Raw genomic sequence first — 15595 nt, forward strand, 5'->3', positions numbered from 1 at the left:
GATTATAAAAAGAGTAGAAGGTGAGTGGAAAATAAACAGGGGTCATCCCTAGAAATTATGTAAAAGTGTGGTGAAGATGGGTATGAGGAGTAGATTTTTTACATGGAGAATTGTCAGTGAATGGAACTCATTACCAGAATGTGTTGTTAATATAAGGAGTTGGGATAACAAGCAGTTCTACAGGGTGTTCGGGATAAATTTGACAGTTTCGTAAGGAAAAAGAAAATCTTCTTTGTATCTATTAAATTTAATGAATTGACAAAAAAACATTACAGGCAAGTTAATTACAATACTATCAACAAGATTTACTCAAAATAACCACCATTAGCATCGATCACAGCTTCAATTCTGCTTCGGAACCTCGAACAAGCTGATGCTACAGTCTCCCTGGGAAGGGCCGCAAAAACTGTTTTAATTTTATCCATTAACTGGGCTTTTGTATTACTGGAAGTGCGATTGGTGTCTTTTTCAACTGCGCCCCATACAAAATAATCCATGGGGTTAAGGTCTGGGGAGTTTGGAGGCCAAACATTTGGACTGGCGAAGTCGTAGAAATTTTCAGACAACCATTTTTGACTTTTCCCAAAGGTGTGGCAAGGGGCCGAATCCTGCTGCCATACATACGGCCTACCATTGGCTACCCTTGTTATCCAGGGCTTGACTACAGTTAGCAACTCCACGAACAAAGCCCGAATTCCAATGCCAGGGTTCTTCAACACCTGTTCCTGCAGATTTGCGAGGAATTCTGCTGTACGAACGCAATCAGATCGTCTGCTAGGGATCTTTCTTCTTGCTACATCCTCGTAGTCACCATTGCAAGTCTCTAGTTCATGCCTGATTGTTTTTACTGTATTCAGGGAGCATTGGGCAGCAGTCGTAATATCCTTATTTTGATGGCGGGCACGAATCATCATGATACAAGTTATTCTCTTCCATGATTCAGGTGGGTTCCAGCTATCCATCCTTTCTGACATCTTGTATATGAATGAAGAAGGGTCCAAACTTTTAAATGAAGAGAAGTGTGTGTTAATACATGTAACTTACGGAAAAATATAATTAATTATAAATATGTCAAATTTATCCCGAACACCCTGTATATGATCAATATGGTGTCAGTTGAACAAATCTCCCAAGATGAGTCTACCTACTCCATGAAGGATGTAATAATAACAATAATAATGATGATTGGGATGTATTGCCTAAGAGAGTGGTGAGTATAGAGAATGTGAATGCATTTAAAAGAAGTTAGATATGTGAAGAGCCAAAGGCTTCAATTCGGCGACATATAACTTGTTTAAGTTAAGGGATATTACATCCCATATAGTTTCTTAGCCGAATAAGAAACTCAAAGAGTTTCATGCCGAATATAGTTCTGATCGCTACAAACTTGATATTAACTAGGTCTGGCTACTCACTGATGAGACCTCAATAAAGGTCGAAACCGGTCTGGGTAGTGACCTTCTCTCATAATGTGAACAAAAATACAGTTCCTAGGAGCTAAGTTCACATTATGGGCAAATATCAAGAATAGTGATCGGAGCTCGCTCCACTTCTACCACGAGTTGCCCCAGCTTGCACTACCCTTGGGATCAGTGCTGCAGTATCCAGGTATTTGCTTACGCTTGGAATCGCCGAACTTTATATAAGTTTCTACTATATTCGGCATGAAACTCTTTGAGTTTCTTATTCGGCTAAGAAACTATATGGGATGTAATATCCCTTAACTTAAACAAATTTAAAAGAAGTTTTGATAAAGATGTGCATGTGACAAAAGAGCCTCCACAGCTCAGTCAGTATAGATGAAGCCCTATAGTTGGAGAGACCTGGATTTGATTCATGTCAGTGGCGTGAAGAACCTTTACTTGGTCTCTTTTGACTAAAAGTGAGTTAACTGGTCTCATGTGAATGTAGGGGGTTTTTGTCACCTGGAAACTCGGGTTTTTTTGTCCTCCAGAACAGGCAAACAGGTCCTGTGAACACAGACATAGGACACCTCCAGGAAGAATGAGTAACCAACCTATTCCATAGCATCTCGGTTCCGAATACCTACATGGTAAAATGTGTAGATCTATGAGAGCGTAAATTAGGATAGGATAGGATGCGACAAAGGAATCTTCCAGAATTAGTCTTCTGATTATATTAAGTTCTGATGATAATAATAATAATTATAATAACAGGTGGTGTAATAATAATAATAATTAGAGAAGTGTTTGGAATTAGGTGTAAACATTCATCAGATTTTTCTGATTTCCAAAAAGTATATAACAGCATTAATACCAGAAAATTATAAGAGATTATGGAATACCAGACTCACATGGTTAATGATGGAAAATTCAAAAGCATGAGTTGAAATACAAAATGATTTAACAGATCCCTTTCCAATAATCCTAGAAGTTGCAAATGAAAGTATGAGTAAAAGGGTAAAAAGTAAGTTTTTTATATGGCGAGTGGTAGAAGCATGAAATACACTGCCTGAGAGGGTGGTGAACATGCAGACAGTGGATAAGTTTAAGGAGTGGTATGATATACATTGCATTGACCTCCCATGATAAGTCTTGTGACTCCATGGAAGTCAGGAAATAATAAATAATAATCTGATCATTGCTAGTAAATGCAAAAAACATTCTAATAAACAAATCACTGCACATTGTCACATATCAGATAACATTAACATCATGTCAAGCAAACAGAAAGCAGAAGAAACATATATAGAATTAGAAAAATCATTGCATGAGATAGGACTAAAAATAATCAAGAGAAAACTAAAATAATGAATAATACCATGCAGAATCAGTTAATTGATAAAAGTATGACAAACAATGAAATAGAAAAAGTGAAACAATTTAAATATTTATTATTATTATTATTACAGGTATCTCCATGGGATCAGCAGACTCATCGCGGGAGACCAAAACCATCAAAACAATATCTATCATATCTCTTCTTGAATTCATTTAGAATGAGCACAAGGAATGACCTCTCCATCATTGATCCTATAACAACCCCTTAATAACTTGTAGGTCTCTATCATTATCTCCCCTCTTCCTCCTGTCCACCATACTCTGCAAGCTGCATCTTCTCAATCTTTCCTCATACTCAACATTCCAGAGGTTAGAAACTACTTAGTCAGTCACCTCTGGACCCTTTCCAACATCCTTCTCAAAACCAGGTGACCAAATCTGGGCACAATAGTCCATGTGTGGCCTAATCAAAGCCTTATATAATGGAACAAGAATCTCCCTACTTCTACAAGTCAGGTGTCCTCCACATCATTCCCAGAAGCCTTTGTGTAGTCTTCACAATTTTGGCTATGTATCCCCTAAATTACAGATCCTTATCCACCGTCACCCCCAGATCTCTTATTTCTTATACCTCCGACAATATATATCCTCACCAAACATAAATTCTGTATCCCATTTTTGTTTTCCAAATTTTAAAAACTTACATTTTGCAACATTGAACTCGCATCCCCCCATTCCTGTGCCCAATCACTCAATTTATTCAAGTCTTCTTGTAAGGCCACAACATCTTCTCTACTCTTCATGGTTCATCCCAACTTTGGATCATCTGCAAACAACTGAATATCTCCATCCAAATCTTCACCAATATCATTAATATACAACTTAAACAGCAATGGCCCTAAAACAGACCCCTGAGGCACACCACTAGTAACTTTCCTTTTCCTGAATATTGCTCCCCCATACACAACTTGTTGATACCTATCAGATAGCCAGTCTCCAATCCAATGCACCAATCTAATATCCAACCCATTTACTCTAGTTTGGCTTTCAACTTATCATGTGGTAATCTATCAAAAGCCTTTGCAATATCTAAGTATATTACTGTGTATCCTTCTCCTCTGTCCATGGAAGCAGATACCTTATTGTAATAAGTAAGTAGGTTACTAAAACATGACCTCCCTTTAGTAAATCCATAATGTCCATGAAAGATAACACAAGTGTTGTCAACCCAATTCTGGATCCTAGTTCTCACATGCTTCTACAACTTAACTACAACACCTGACACACAGATAGGCCTATAGTTTGATGCTTGAGTTCAATCACCTCCTTTATGAAGTGGCACAATCTTGCCCTCCTTCCACTCCTTAGGAACGTGACGGAGTGCAGGACTCGTATTAAAATAATATTTCAAGGCCGGTATCAACTCCCTGGCACATTCCATCAGAATATGTGGTGATATGTTATCAAGTCCCACAGCATTATTTACATCTTGTTTGCTCAACTCCCCCATATACCTCTTGCTCACTTACAGTCAGTCTCTCTTCCTAATCATCAACTGCTCTCAATCTTTCCACGAAGTCACATTCACAAGATTGAAAGACCTTTATGAACTGCTCATTAAGTATCTCCACTACACCTTCTGTGTCTTTATATCATTTTCTCCAATCAATGTCATCCTTCCATAATCATTCTTTCTTTTGCTGGCTACATATCGAAAGAACTCCTTAGGATTCTTTTTGGCTTCATTAGTTAACTACTGTTCATACCTCTCTTTAGCTACCCTCACCAACCAATTCACCACCTTGCCTGGTCTTTGCCTCATGGAATTGGTTATTTCCACTTCTCTTATGCTGTCTCCATAATGCCCTTTTTTTTCTGTATCACATGCTTAATCTCCTTATTCATCCATTTCATGCCTTATTTAACCTTCTCACCCTTGGAATACATTTAGACATTGCATCTACCAGATAGTTTTTGAAAATTCCCCAAGCTGCATTGATCTCTTTTCCGGCCAACTCCTCATTCCATGCTATACCTGCAAGTTGTCTCCTGAGCTCTTCATAATCTTTATGTTTCTACATGTTCCATCTTTTTTGCCTATCAGCTAAACTTTGTAACCTACATACTTTCAACTTATCCTCATAGGGAACATTCAAAGACCTATCACCAGCTTTTCTCTGAATTTTCTCTACCACCTCCTGATCCCTAAGAAACACAGGTGACTAAATCTGCGCACAGTAGTCGAGATGCAGCCAAATCATAGCCGTATAAACAGGGGATAATAACATTCCTATTTGGAAGCATGTTTTCAAACATCCAAGTAATTCTTTGTGCTATTTTACCAACTTTTTCAATATTCTGTCTGAACTTCAACTACCTCTGTCCACCATTATCCCTCAGGTCACTAGCCTCATCAATTTCCTGCAATCTAGTACCAGCAATGGGATATACAGTATGTAACCTTTTCAACTCAAAGTGCATAACCTTACATTTTGCAACATTAAATTGAAAATATTATCCTCTGGCCACAATGCCAATTTATTTAAATCATCCTATAGGATATCAAACATGACCTTTATCAACTATTACCCTCAGTAGTTTTGCATCATCAGCAAACAACTGAATTTCCTCTCTTAAATCTTTCCCTATATCATTGATATACAAATTAAAGAATAGTGGCCCTAGTACAGAGCCCTGAGGTATTCCATTAGTCACCATCATTCTCCTAGATTCCACTCCACCATACACTACTCTCTGGTGCATTGTCTGTGAGCCTCCCACCCTTATCCATGCAACTAGCTTCATACTTGTTCCTTTTGCTCTTACTTTTGTAAAAGTTTTCCATATGGTATTCTGTCAGATGCCTTTGCAAAATTCAGTAGCATCATGGTGTAGCCATTTCATTTATCCAAGTCTGCTGTCACTTTATTATAAAATCAGAAGTAGGAGAAAGGATGAGATGGCATATACAGTATCATATCCCTATCCACCCACTGTTGCATTTTACCTTTTAACCAACTTTTCCAATACTTTAATGACCACTTCTAATAATATTAACTGGTCTGTAGTATGCTACTTCTGTCTTGGAGCCACCTTTATGCAACGGTACTATCTTACCAATCTTTCCACTACCTTGGAACCTTGCCAGAGCAAAGACAAAGATTGAACAACCTCATTAGTGGCAATGCAAATTTTCTTGCACGTTCACATAGTACACAGCCTGATCTGCCAGCTAGTCCCACTGCTGTATTCACATTGATATTTCTCAATATGCTGAACACCTCCTGTTCATCTACCTCAATTCTGACATGCATCTCTGTCGCAATAGCAACTGTAAAATTTCCACCTTGATGATACACCTTTGCAAAATGGTCACTTAGCAACTTAACTATTTCTTTTGCATCTATCACCAGCATTGATTAAAGTCATCCTTCCATAGCCAATTTTTCTCATACTTGCTGCATAAAGAAAAAAAAATTGTTTTGGATTTATTTTGGCCTGCTTATCTAATTTTCTCTCTTAATCTCATTTGCCCTTTCTTACCATACTAGTCAGCCTTCTTTTTTGCACTTTGTCATTGCTTTAACGGACTGCTCATGAGTATGCTGGTTACCTTCCTCTTTATATTCTCTCCACAGTGTTTTCTTTCTTTTTTGAAACTCTTGCTTTATATCTCTACTCATCCACTAAATTCTCACTTGGTTTATCCTCCTGACTTTGGTATGCTGTCTGATACTGCTTCTCTGAAACAATACTTGACTACTTCACTATCACTTGACTTTACTAACATACTTTCCTTGTGGCTGCTCAAGGCATGGTGCTGTTCTGAGATGCCTCCTAAGTCTGTCATAATACCAGCTTTTAGCTCAACATAAACCCTTTCTTGACAAAGAATTCTACATGTTTTGTAATGTTAATGTTACATTAACTTTATAGAGAACTCACAGTATCTACTTTAATCAAGTTCAAAAAGTTGCAGTGGGCAGGACACATATTTTGTATCGAAGATGACAGTATTCTTAAGCAAATAGTAAAATTCTTGGTACAAGAGATCAGGAGGAAAACCAATAACACGATGGATGGATACCATTAGTGAAGACAGCAAAATCATATTACAATGCTCAGATTAGGGAAGTAAATTTCTGGACAGACAAAGAGGAGATAACAAAATCAGTAGACCAATCCTTGATTTGGACTATAGAACCATAAGAAGAAGATGTATTTGTTTGGTGAAGCCATGTTTTTTCATCTTGCCACTGGTTTGAAGCAAACAATACTGAGCTGAAATTTAAGCCATCAATATGATTAAAATGATGCAGTAGCCTCTTTTCACTAGAAATACTTCCAGGAACAGATGACCAAATTTTTTGTCATTGTAAAAGAGCATAATTGCTATCTTTCAGCTGATGCCATAATGTCCCAAGAATGGTTAGGAGAAATGATTTTTCCTGTCTGCAGCTTGCCAATTGACACTACTACTCATTTTCATGTAATTCATGTGGATACTCAGTCTCACTCATCTAGGGTGCAAACAGGGTGCTTGTACCATGAATGGATGGGGAGTCTCTGGCAATCAGAGCCAGATGAATTGAGATTCTCAACATACACACACACACACACACACACACACTGCAATTTCCCTCCACATTTATTCATGGGAGGGGAAACTGCACTCTTGTATCTTGATGTTGTCTTCATGTTGCTTGAGGAAGAGAATAATTTCTACTTATGCCTTTACAATAACTGTTTTATGGGAAGGAGTACTTTAAGGGGTGTCATTCAACAATGAAACATATGGATGTACTGTGATCTAGAGTTTTTACATGCAGTGTTTTAGAGGTTTTAGGATGCTCAGCTTCAGATTCCAAGAGTCTTAACATTTGTTTAGGTCATGCTAGGTCTTAGTTCTTTTCATACTATTGCATTCACCTGCATTTATTTAAGTTCCAAAATTAAATAACTGGATACATACGGTTTTAATTTGAGCAGCTTCTCAAATGAATTGCTAGATTCAGATTTATTTACATCATTTTTGGCAGGGGATTCTTGATTTTGAGGAGTTGATTGATCAGGCTTTTCTGGTGATCCTTGTGTAGAAGATTTAGGAGTAGCAGAATGAGGCGAATTAGTAGAGGAGCCTTTGTCATCTCCGTTGCATTCTTCTTCCTCTTTTGTTACAGCATCACTTGTAACTTCCATCAGCTCGGTTTCTTGTGGAGGCATCTCAATAAACTGTACCTTTGTTGGGCGTACTTGAGGCTGATTTCGATGATCTGTTATGGACTGTACCTAGAAAGCCGATGAATGACAGTCATTATTTTATAAGTAACAGCAAGAGGCAATGAAACAACCAAATAAATCATGACAATATAAGTTATGTACATAATTTGCAAATTGAGTTCGTCAGAGCTTTTTTCTGAATTAGTAGCTGCAATTTTACTACTGGTCAGTTTTTCTGCTACCAGACAGTAGTCTCTAACACTAATGCTATATATTACTGTTTCACAATGTGATGGCCTCACACTGTGAAACAGTGTGAGGCCATCTCTGGAAACTGTAATAAGGAGGATGTGAACAATGGAGGGAAGAGAAGGTGTTTCTCCATAGTGAGTGGAATGTGTTGCTTGACAAGATGGTGAATGCATGTACTTGGAATGACTTTGTAGCACAGTTTGATGAGCTTTGTCTCTGTGACAGTGTGTATATCTCCCATGATGAGACATTTCATGGTGTAGAGATCAGGTGTTAATAATAATAATAATAAAACTGAAGTTGTGATCATTATAAATTAATAAATTGTGATCTTACAGGTGATAAGGTAAAGGTAATTTTGACAAAAAATATTGCATCAACCTGGAAAAGCAGTAACAATATTTCTACTTAGGATGTATGCTAATCAATCCAATGGATAAAAAAGTAAACAAAATTGCTGATGTATATTACATTGCTGCTTTTGGATCTTTAGTATGACTTCTATTGAAGTGTTCTTTGTATATGATACCATGTACATCCTGAGATGAGCATTTTGATTCCATGGAGGTCTAGTGTTGATAATAATAATAATTCATTCATTCATTCATTTCATATGGTGATTCAACAGCCATGAGCCCCATTTACAGGGAGGTACGGCACTACCTCAATCACCCCTTTTTTATCTGGGCTCGAGACCAGCATAGCCGACAATTCAGACCAATGGCTGGAGGGATTGTCTTAAATATTCCTGACTGTATCATGTGTGTTCACGGGGCCAGTTTGCCTGCTTGCGGGATGAAACCCCCAAATAAACTGGGGGAAAAACTCTGCTGTCCACGCCCAAGACCAGCTAACTTGGCTATGGCTGAGGAAAATCCTTAAGCTCCTCACGTCATTGACGGGAATTGAACCTAGGACACTCCTTCCCCAGGCATATGGTCGCGAAGGGCATAGCCACTAGGCTAACTGCGCAGACATAATAATAATAATTATAACACTTGTATATCTCCATGCAGTCAGAAGACACATTTTGGTATACCCACACTAACTTGTATAAGTAACAATACCTATCATATAATACCTCTCCTAAAGCTCATTCACTATCAGGGCACTCACATCTAATTCTGGCAATCCATTCCACTCCCTCACCATCTTTCCAAGCAAAAAAATCTGGTCAGCACACCATACCTAACCACACACACTTACACAACTTCTGGAGGTGATCTCTAGTTCTCTCTCTATTCATCATATGTTGAACAATTTCCTTTGTGTCAGCTTATAAAACCCTATCATGTCCCCTCCTTTCTGCCTATCAACTAAACTTTGCAAATCCACATGCAGGTTGTATTAAAGCTATTAATGGTTCTTATTGCTTTTTGAGTGGAAACGTTCCATGTTTCTCCATGATATAAGACAATAGCCTGAGAGGGTGCTTTGTAAAGCCTAATTTTTGTTTTCAAGGTAATGAGGGACAATTTCGATATATTTCTTAGATTTCCATGTTGATTGAGAGCTTTATATGTTCTTAATATTATGTCATTTACAGTATTATTTATATCTGAGCCTAAGTATTGGAAGTCTTCTACTTTTCTAAAGGTTGTTCTGTAATGATGGAACCTTGTACTATATTTGTGAGTATTTTAGTTTTATTTCAATTAACTGTCGATCCAAATATTTTTGCAGCTTGGCACAGTTTGTCAAAGTGTTGTTGCACCTTGGCTAAAGATGAGTCTATTAATAATATATCATCTGCATAGCTGAGGTTGTTAGCTATGCATCTAAAAAAAGACTAAATTACATATTTCACTGTGGGAGCATCCATCTAAATAAATTATATATATATATATATTTTTTTTTTTCAGTAAAAAAAGACCAAATATAAAATTAAAAATTTCTTATGGAGGAAAAAGTAAAATGTATTGCAGCCTGAGATGTCAATTTACTGATGCTGATTTACATCATTATGATAGCATTTATGTAATTTTATTATAATTTTCTTAAATATAATTACTCAAAATTGCACCTATGATCTTAAACTAGCTCTGCAAACAATAGCAGTGTGCAAGATGTCTTTACTATGGAGGAAAAGTGCAGTGATTTTCAAAAACGCATGTATTCAATAACTGAAACATGTCACCTTCTGATTTAGTTCAGATAAAAAATATTATCACACCTGTATGGATGTCGAAATGCACAGAACAGAAAAATAGTGAACGCTTAGAAGAATAAATATTCTTAAATGTTGCCCTTTCTCCCTAACTGTTCTTAAATATTTTGTTCTCGCTAATAACTATTCTAATTATTAATAGAATAGTTAATATGAATAATAAGAATATTTAAATTAGGGGAGTGAGAAGAAGGTTTTTTGCATGCAGAGTTGTGAATGATTGGAATGCCTTGCCTGAGAGCGTGGTGTCTGCAGAGAATTTAAGTGTGTTTAAGGTGTGGTATGATGAGCTGTGTGTATGATAAAAGGACCTCCCAGATGAGTCTTTGACTCCATGGGGTCTTGGGTAATAATAAATAGTTAACTATAAATATTAGTTGGATATAACTATTATCTCTAAATATTCCTAAATATATGTGCTCTTTCTCCCTAACCATCCTATCCCAGTTTTGTAACAACTAATATTCCATCTACAGAGCCTGTAGCAAGAAAGAATATTAATAACTTTATATGGAATAAATAATACCTAAAATATTTATTTTTTAGGTATTATTTATGGAATGAGATGAAATAAGATTTCAAATTTTCTTGCAAAGAATTTTCTCGCAATAAATTTTCATGCAATTAATTTTCGCTACACTGAATTGTCCATACACAGTCAATGAGAAGATTGTGCAGGAGGAATGGTGTGCAGTTTATAGATGTACACCATGAATTTGTATATTCAAAAAACACTTGAATATTTCAGATGGACTGCATCATGAGTCAGATCTTTGGAGAAACTGTTGCTCATTAAGAGGTTGGAAGTGCAAAATCAGGGAAACTAGAAGTATGAGGGGGCAGGGAAGTCGAGTGATGACTTATTTGTCTCAGGAGGTTATCACTCCTGAGACAAATGAGTGTCTCAGAAATGATTATGCAGTGCAAAGGATTACTTGGGTGCTGAAAACCACGCTAACAAGTAAATATTTGGTCACCTTACTTTCTTGGAGATCAGGAAGTGTGTAGAGCATGCAGAGATCAGTGACCAGCTGGTAACAGGTCTGTGAAATGCTTCCTATGAAGACAGGTTGAAGTATATTAACCACCTTATCAGCACAGATCCTCTCTCTCTCTCTCTCTCCATGAAAAATAACTCAACTGGCTCAAAACAGAGATGCCTGGAAAGCTACTTATAATAATTAACTTTTTCTTATTCCTATTTATTTAGTTTGTTTCCCTATTTACAAATTGTAAATAAACCATGATGATGATGAACAACAGACTAGACAGAGTACCCTCTCCCATCAATGAGCTGTGGATTCGAAACTCACAATAGGTATGGATGTTTGTAATTATTATTAGGTGAGAGATGAATTTCTTCATCTGAAAATACTGGAATTGAGGAAAGGTAAAGACGTATTGCAGCCGTTTACATCATTTAGAACATTATGATAGCATTTACGTAATTTTATTATAATTTTGTTTAACATAATTACTCAAAAGTGCACTTGTGATCTTAAACTAGCTCGGTAAACAATAACAGCGTACAACATATCTTTCCTATGTAGGAAAAGTGGCATCATTTTCAAAATACCCATGTATTCAATAACTGAAACACCTCATCTTCTGAATTAGTTCAGATAAAATGTGTGTCACAGCTGGATGGGTGTCTAAGTGCGCAGAAAAACAGTGAAAGGTTTGCAGAATAAATATTTTTAAATATGGTGCTGTCCTTTCTTCCTAAACTACCCTATTCCAGTTTTGTAAATATTAATATTCCATCAGCAGATCTGTAGTTATCTAAATAAAAAAGAATATTTACAATTTTTTACGATGAAACAGAAATTAGGAAACTCACCAATCAATAAAATATTACTTTCACTGTATAAGAATAAAAATATTATGCAAATATAATTAAAACTAAATAAATAATACATAAATACATAAAAGAAACCATATTTTGTGAAATTTATCTTGCACTGCATTTACTTTTCATATACCACTATCAATGCAATATCATTTCACTTTTCTAGCAAATAACATTTTCAGTGAATTTTTTCCATGATTAATAGTTCAAGTTATGAATTTTTCTATGGTGAATTTTCCTTGTGATGATTTTTCCTCACAATGAATTGTCTGAGACACGATGAATTGTCCATGAACTCTCATAGACTCATTAGTAATCGTAGCTCTTCTTAATTCAGTCCTCTCATACTGATGCAGCAGACACGCAGTTTTTACATTCTCACTCTTTTTTTTTTTTTTTTGCCTATATCAGCAAATCTTTCATATATATTTCTTTCATATTTCATAATATTCACATTCAGTGAATATATTTCATATATTCACTGCATATTTCTCACATTTCAAATCATTCATGCGAGCCAAAACAATCAATTCTTTCATTTCTCCCAAATGCAAACTAACAGCTTTTCTGTCATCCTTCATCTACGCACCTGGGAAACATCCTTTCATCACTTTTTTCATTAAATATACCTCTTATCATCAAATTTCCATACAACGTCTTCTTCCTACTCCCAGTTTCTCACACTTTCTTACTTTTCCCATTCACAATAATAATAATAATAATTTTTTTTTTTTTTGGAAACTGTTCGGAGTAAAATAAGTTGGGAATAGCAACCTGGGAATAGCAACCTCTATCCACAACCTGGGGATGTGCCAAGCACGTCCCCAGGTTGTGGATAGAGGAATGGCCTCTGGATACAGAGGTTAGCTGTGAATAAGCAGTCGTGGACAATGGGACAGCATCTATCAACAGGAAGTGGTGAGATAGACGGTGGCATGGCTATGTCTATAAAAAGCCACACATTTTTTCCAATGACAGGGATGAGACATGGCTAGATGTAACCACCCATTCAATAAGTTACAGCCCGCTGGAAGTTGGAGCTGCAACAACTTTCATCCTGAACAGCGGAAGATCGCCATAAGTGACAGCGATCTAAAGGATACTGTGGTAGGTGGACAATCATGAAGAATGAGAAACGGCTAGTACTGAGCCTCTTTAGAGGCTATTGCTGGACAAGGAAGGCAACGGGATACCACCTTGTTCTATTTTCCTTAGTAAGATAGGTATGGATGGACATTCTAAGAGATAGTAAAGCGCACAATGGCTCAATACTTGTGCACAGCAAGGGAAGAAGCAAGGCTTCCCAGGTTGTTAACCAGCGAAATCCTTGTACAAGTATTGAACCATTGTGCGCTTTACTATTTCTTAGAATGTTGAAGAGAGAAATAGATAGATTAAAAATAGCTATATTGGAAATTAGTGAGATGAGTTGGAATAGAACTGGAGACTTTTGGAGTGGTGATTACAGAATCATTTATTCAGGTGACGAGACGGCAAAAAATGGAGTCGCAGTGGTTCTCAATAAGGAATGGGGAAGAAGAATAATCAATTCAGTAAAATGTAGTAGCAGATTGATAATGATAAAACCAGAAGCAAAACCAACAAATATTATAATAAAACAAGCTTACATGCCTACTAGCAACCACATGATGATGAAGTTGAGAGAGTATATGTAGATATTGAGAATCTAATCAAGCTCATCAAAAATGAAGGTAATCTTATTGTCATGGGTGATTGGAATGCAATCATTGGTGAAGGCAGAGATGGTAGAGGGTGGGAAAGTATTGACTTGGATGCCGAAATGAAAGAGGAGATAGACTTTTGGAGTTCTGCCACCAATTCAATCTGATCATTACTAATACCTGGTATGAGGTACCAAAAAGAAGAAGGTATACTTGAAAAATGCCAGGGGATATAGGAAAGTACCAAACAGATTATATTATGGCAAGAAACAGATTTAAAAATCAAGTAAAATCATGCAAAGGTTACCTGGGAGCTGATGTTGACAGTGATCACAATTTGGTTTTATTGAAATGCAATCTGAAATTTAAAAAGCTGTCACCACCAAGGAAAAGGCCCAAATAGAACATAAATAACTGAAAACAGAGGAAAACCATAGAAACTATAAACATCAAACTGATGAAAGCATTAAAACTAGAGAGAGAGAAAAGAAAAATATAGAGGAAAAATGGACTCACTTGAAGGATACAATCATCAAGGCTGCCAATGACTGCATAGGATTAAGGAACAAGCAAATAAAAAAGCCATGGATCACCCAGGACATTATAAATCTAATAGATGAAAGAAGAAAATACAAAACCTCCCTAAATGAAGAAAGCAAAGACAGATATAAACATATAAAAAATATGATAAATAGAAAGTGTAAAGAAGCAAAAGAACAATGGTATACAGAGAAATGTAAAGAAATAGAAGATCTAACAAAGACTAAGAGAATCGATAAAGCTATTAACATTATAAAAGGAATAAGTCAGCAAAACAAGACAAGAAGTACAATTATCAAAAACAGGGGAACATACTTATAGGAAAAGATCTAGATGCCAAGGCTATAGAAGATAAAACAAGATTTGATGTGAAAGAAAATGGTCCAACTATATTAAAAGATGAATTTGAATGGGCATAAAATGAATTGTCGGCCAACAAGGCACCGGGTGTTGATAACATACCGTCAGAATTAATAAAATATTCAGGAAACATAACTAAGTCATACCTTTCAAGATCATAAAAGACATATATATGAAATGGGAGATCATTCCCAAAGAATTTACACAATGCTCTATCATACCTATTCCTAAAGTAAATAATGCAAACAAGTGTGAAAATCATCGAACAATAAGCTTAATGTCACATGCTTCGAAAATACTACTAAAAATTATACAAAAAAAAGACTAACAAAGAAGGTTGAAGAGTATATTAGCAATGACAAGTTTGGATTCAGGAAACAGCAGGGGACAAGAGAAGCAATCCTAGCTCTAAGAACAGCTATTGAAAGAAGATTTGAGAATCAAAATACTCTGATAGTCTTTCTTGACTTGGAGAAAGTCTTTGATAGTATTGACTGGAAATAAATGTTTCACCTCCTAAAAACAATAAAGGTAGATTGGAGAGATATAATAAGCCCTAATAGAAACAGCCAGCAATAAAACAAAAACTGCAACAGCAAGAATATGTAGAGGTGCAAGACAGGGGTGCTCTCTTTCACCCATACTGTTTAATCTCTACATTGAAGATGCAATAAATAAATTGAAAGAACTAATAGAAATGGGAATTAAGATAAATGGAATTGATATTAACTGGCTACAGTTTGCGGATGATATAGCAGTTATAGCTGATAACGAAGACAAACTG

General features: G+C 36.2%; 1 protein-coding gene across 1 annotated transcript in view; it reads right to left on the reverse strand.

Moving 5' to 3' along the window:
- The window catches only part of kcc (solute carrier family 12 member kcc), an 831023-nt gene that overhangs the window by 24513 nt on the left and 790915 nt on the right, over positions 1-15595 (reverse strand). The window contains exon 24 of the mRNA XM_090408412.1: positions 7714-8030. Within this exon, the coding sequence (XP_090264538.1) occupies positions 7714-8030 (317 nt within the window). The remainder of the gene's footprint in view (positions 1-7713; positions 8031-15595) is intronic.

The sequence above is a fragment of the Typopeltis vanoorti genome, chromosome 18, assembly GCF_054136105.1.
Source record: "Typopeltis vanoorti isolate ZY-2024b chromosome 18, IOZ_Tvanoo_1.0, whole genome shotgun sequence".
Lineage (NCBI taxonomy): Eukaryota > Metazoa > Arthropoda > Arachnida > Uropygi > Thelyphonidae > Typopeltis > Typopeltis vanoorti.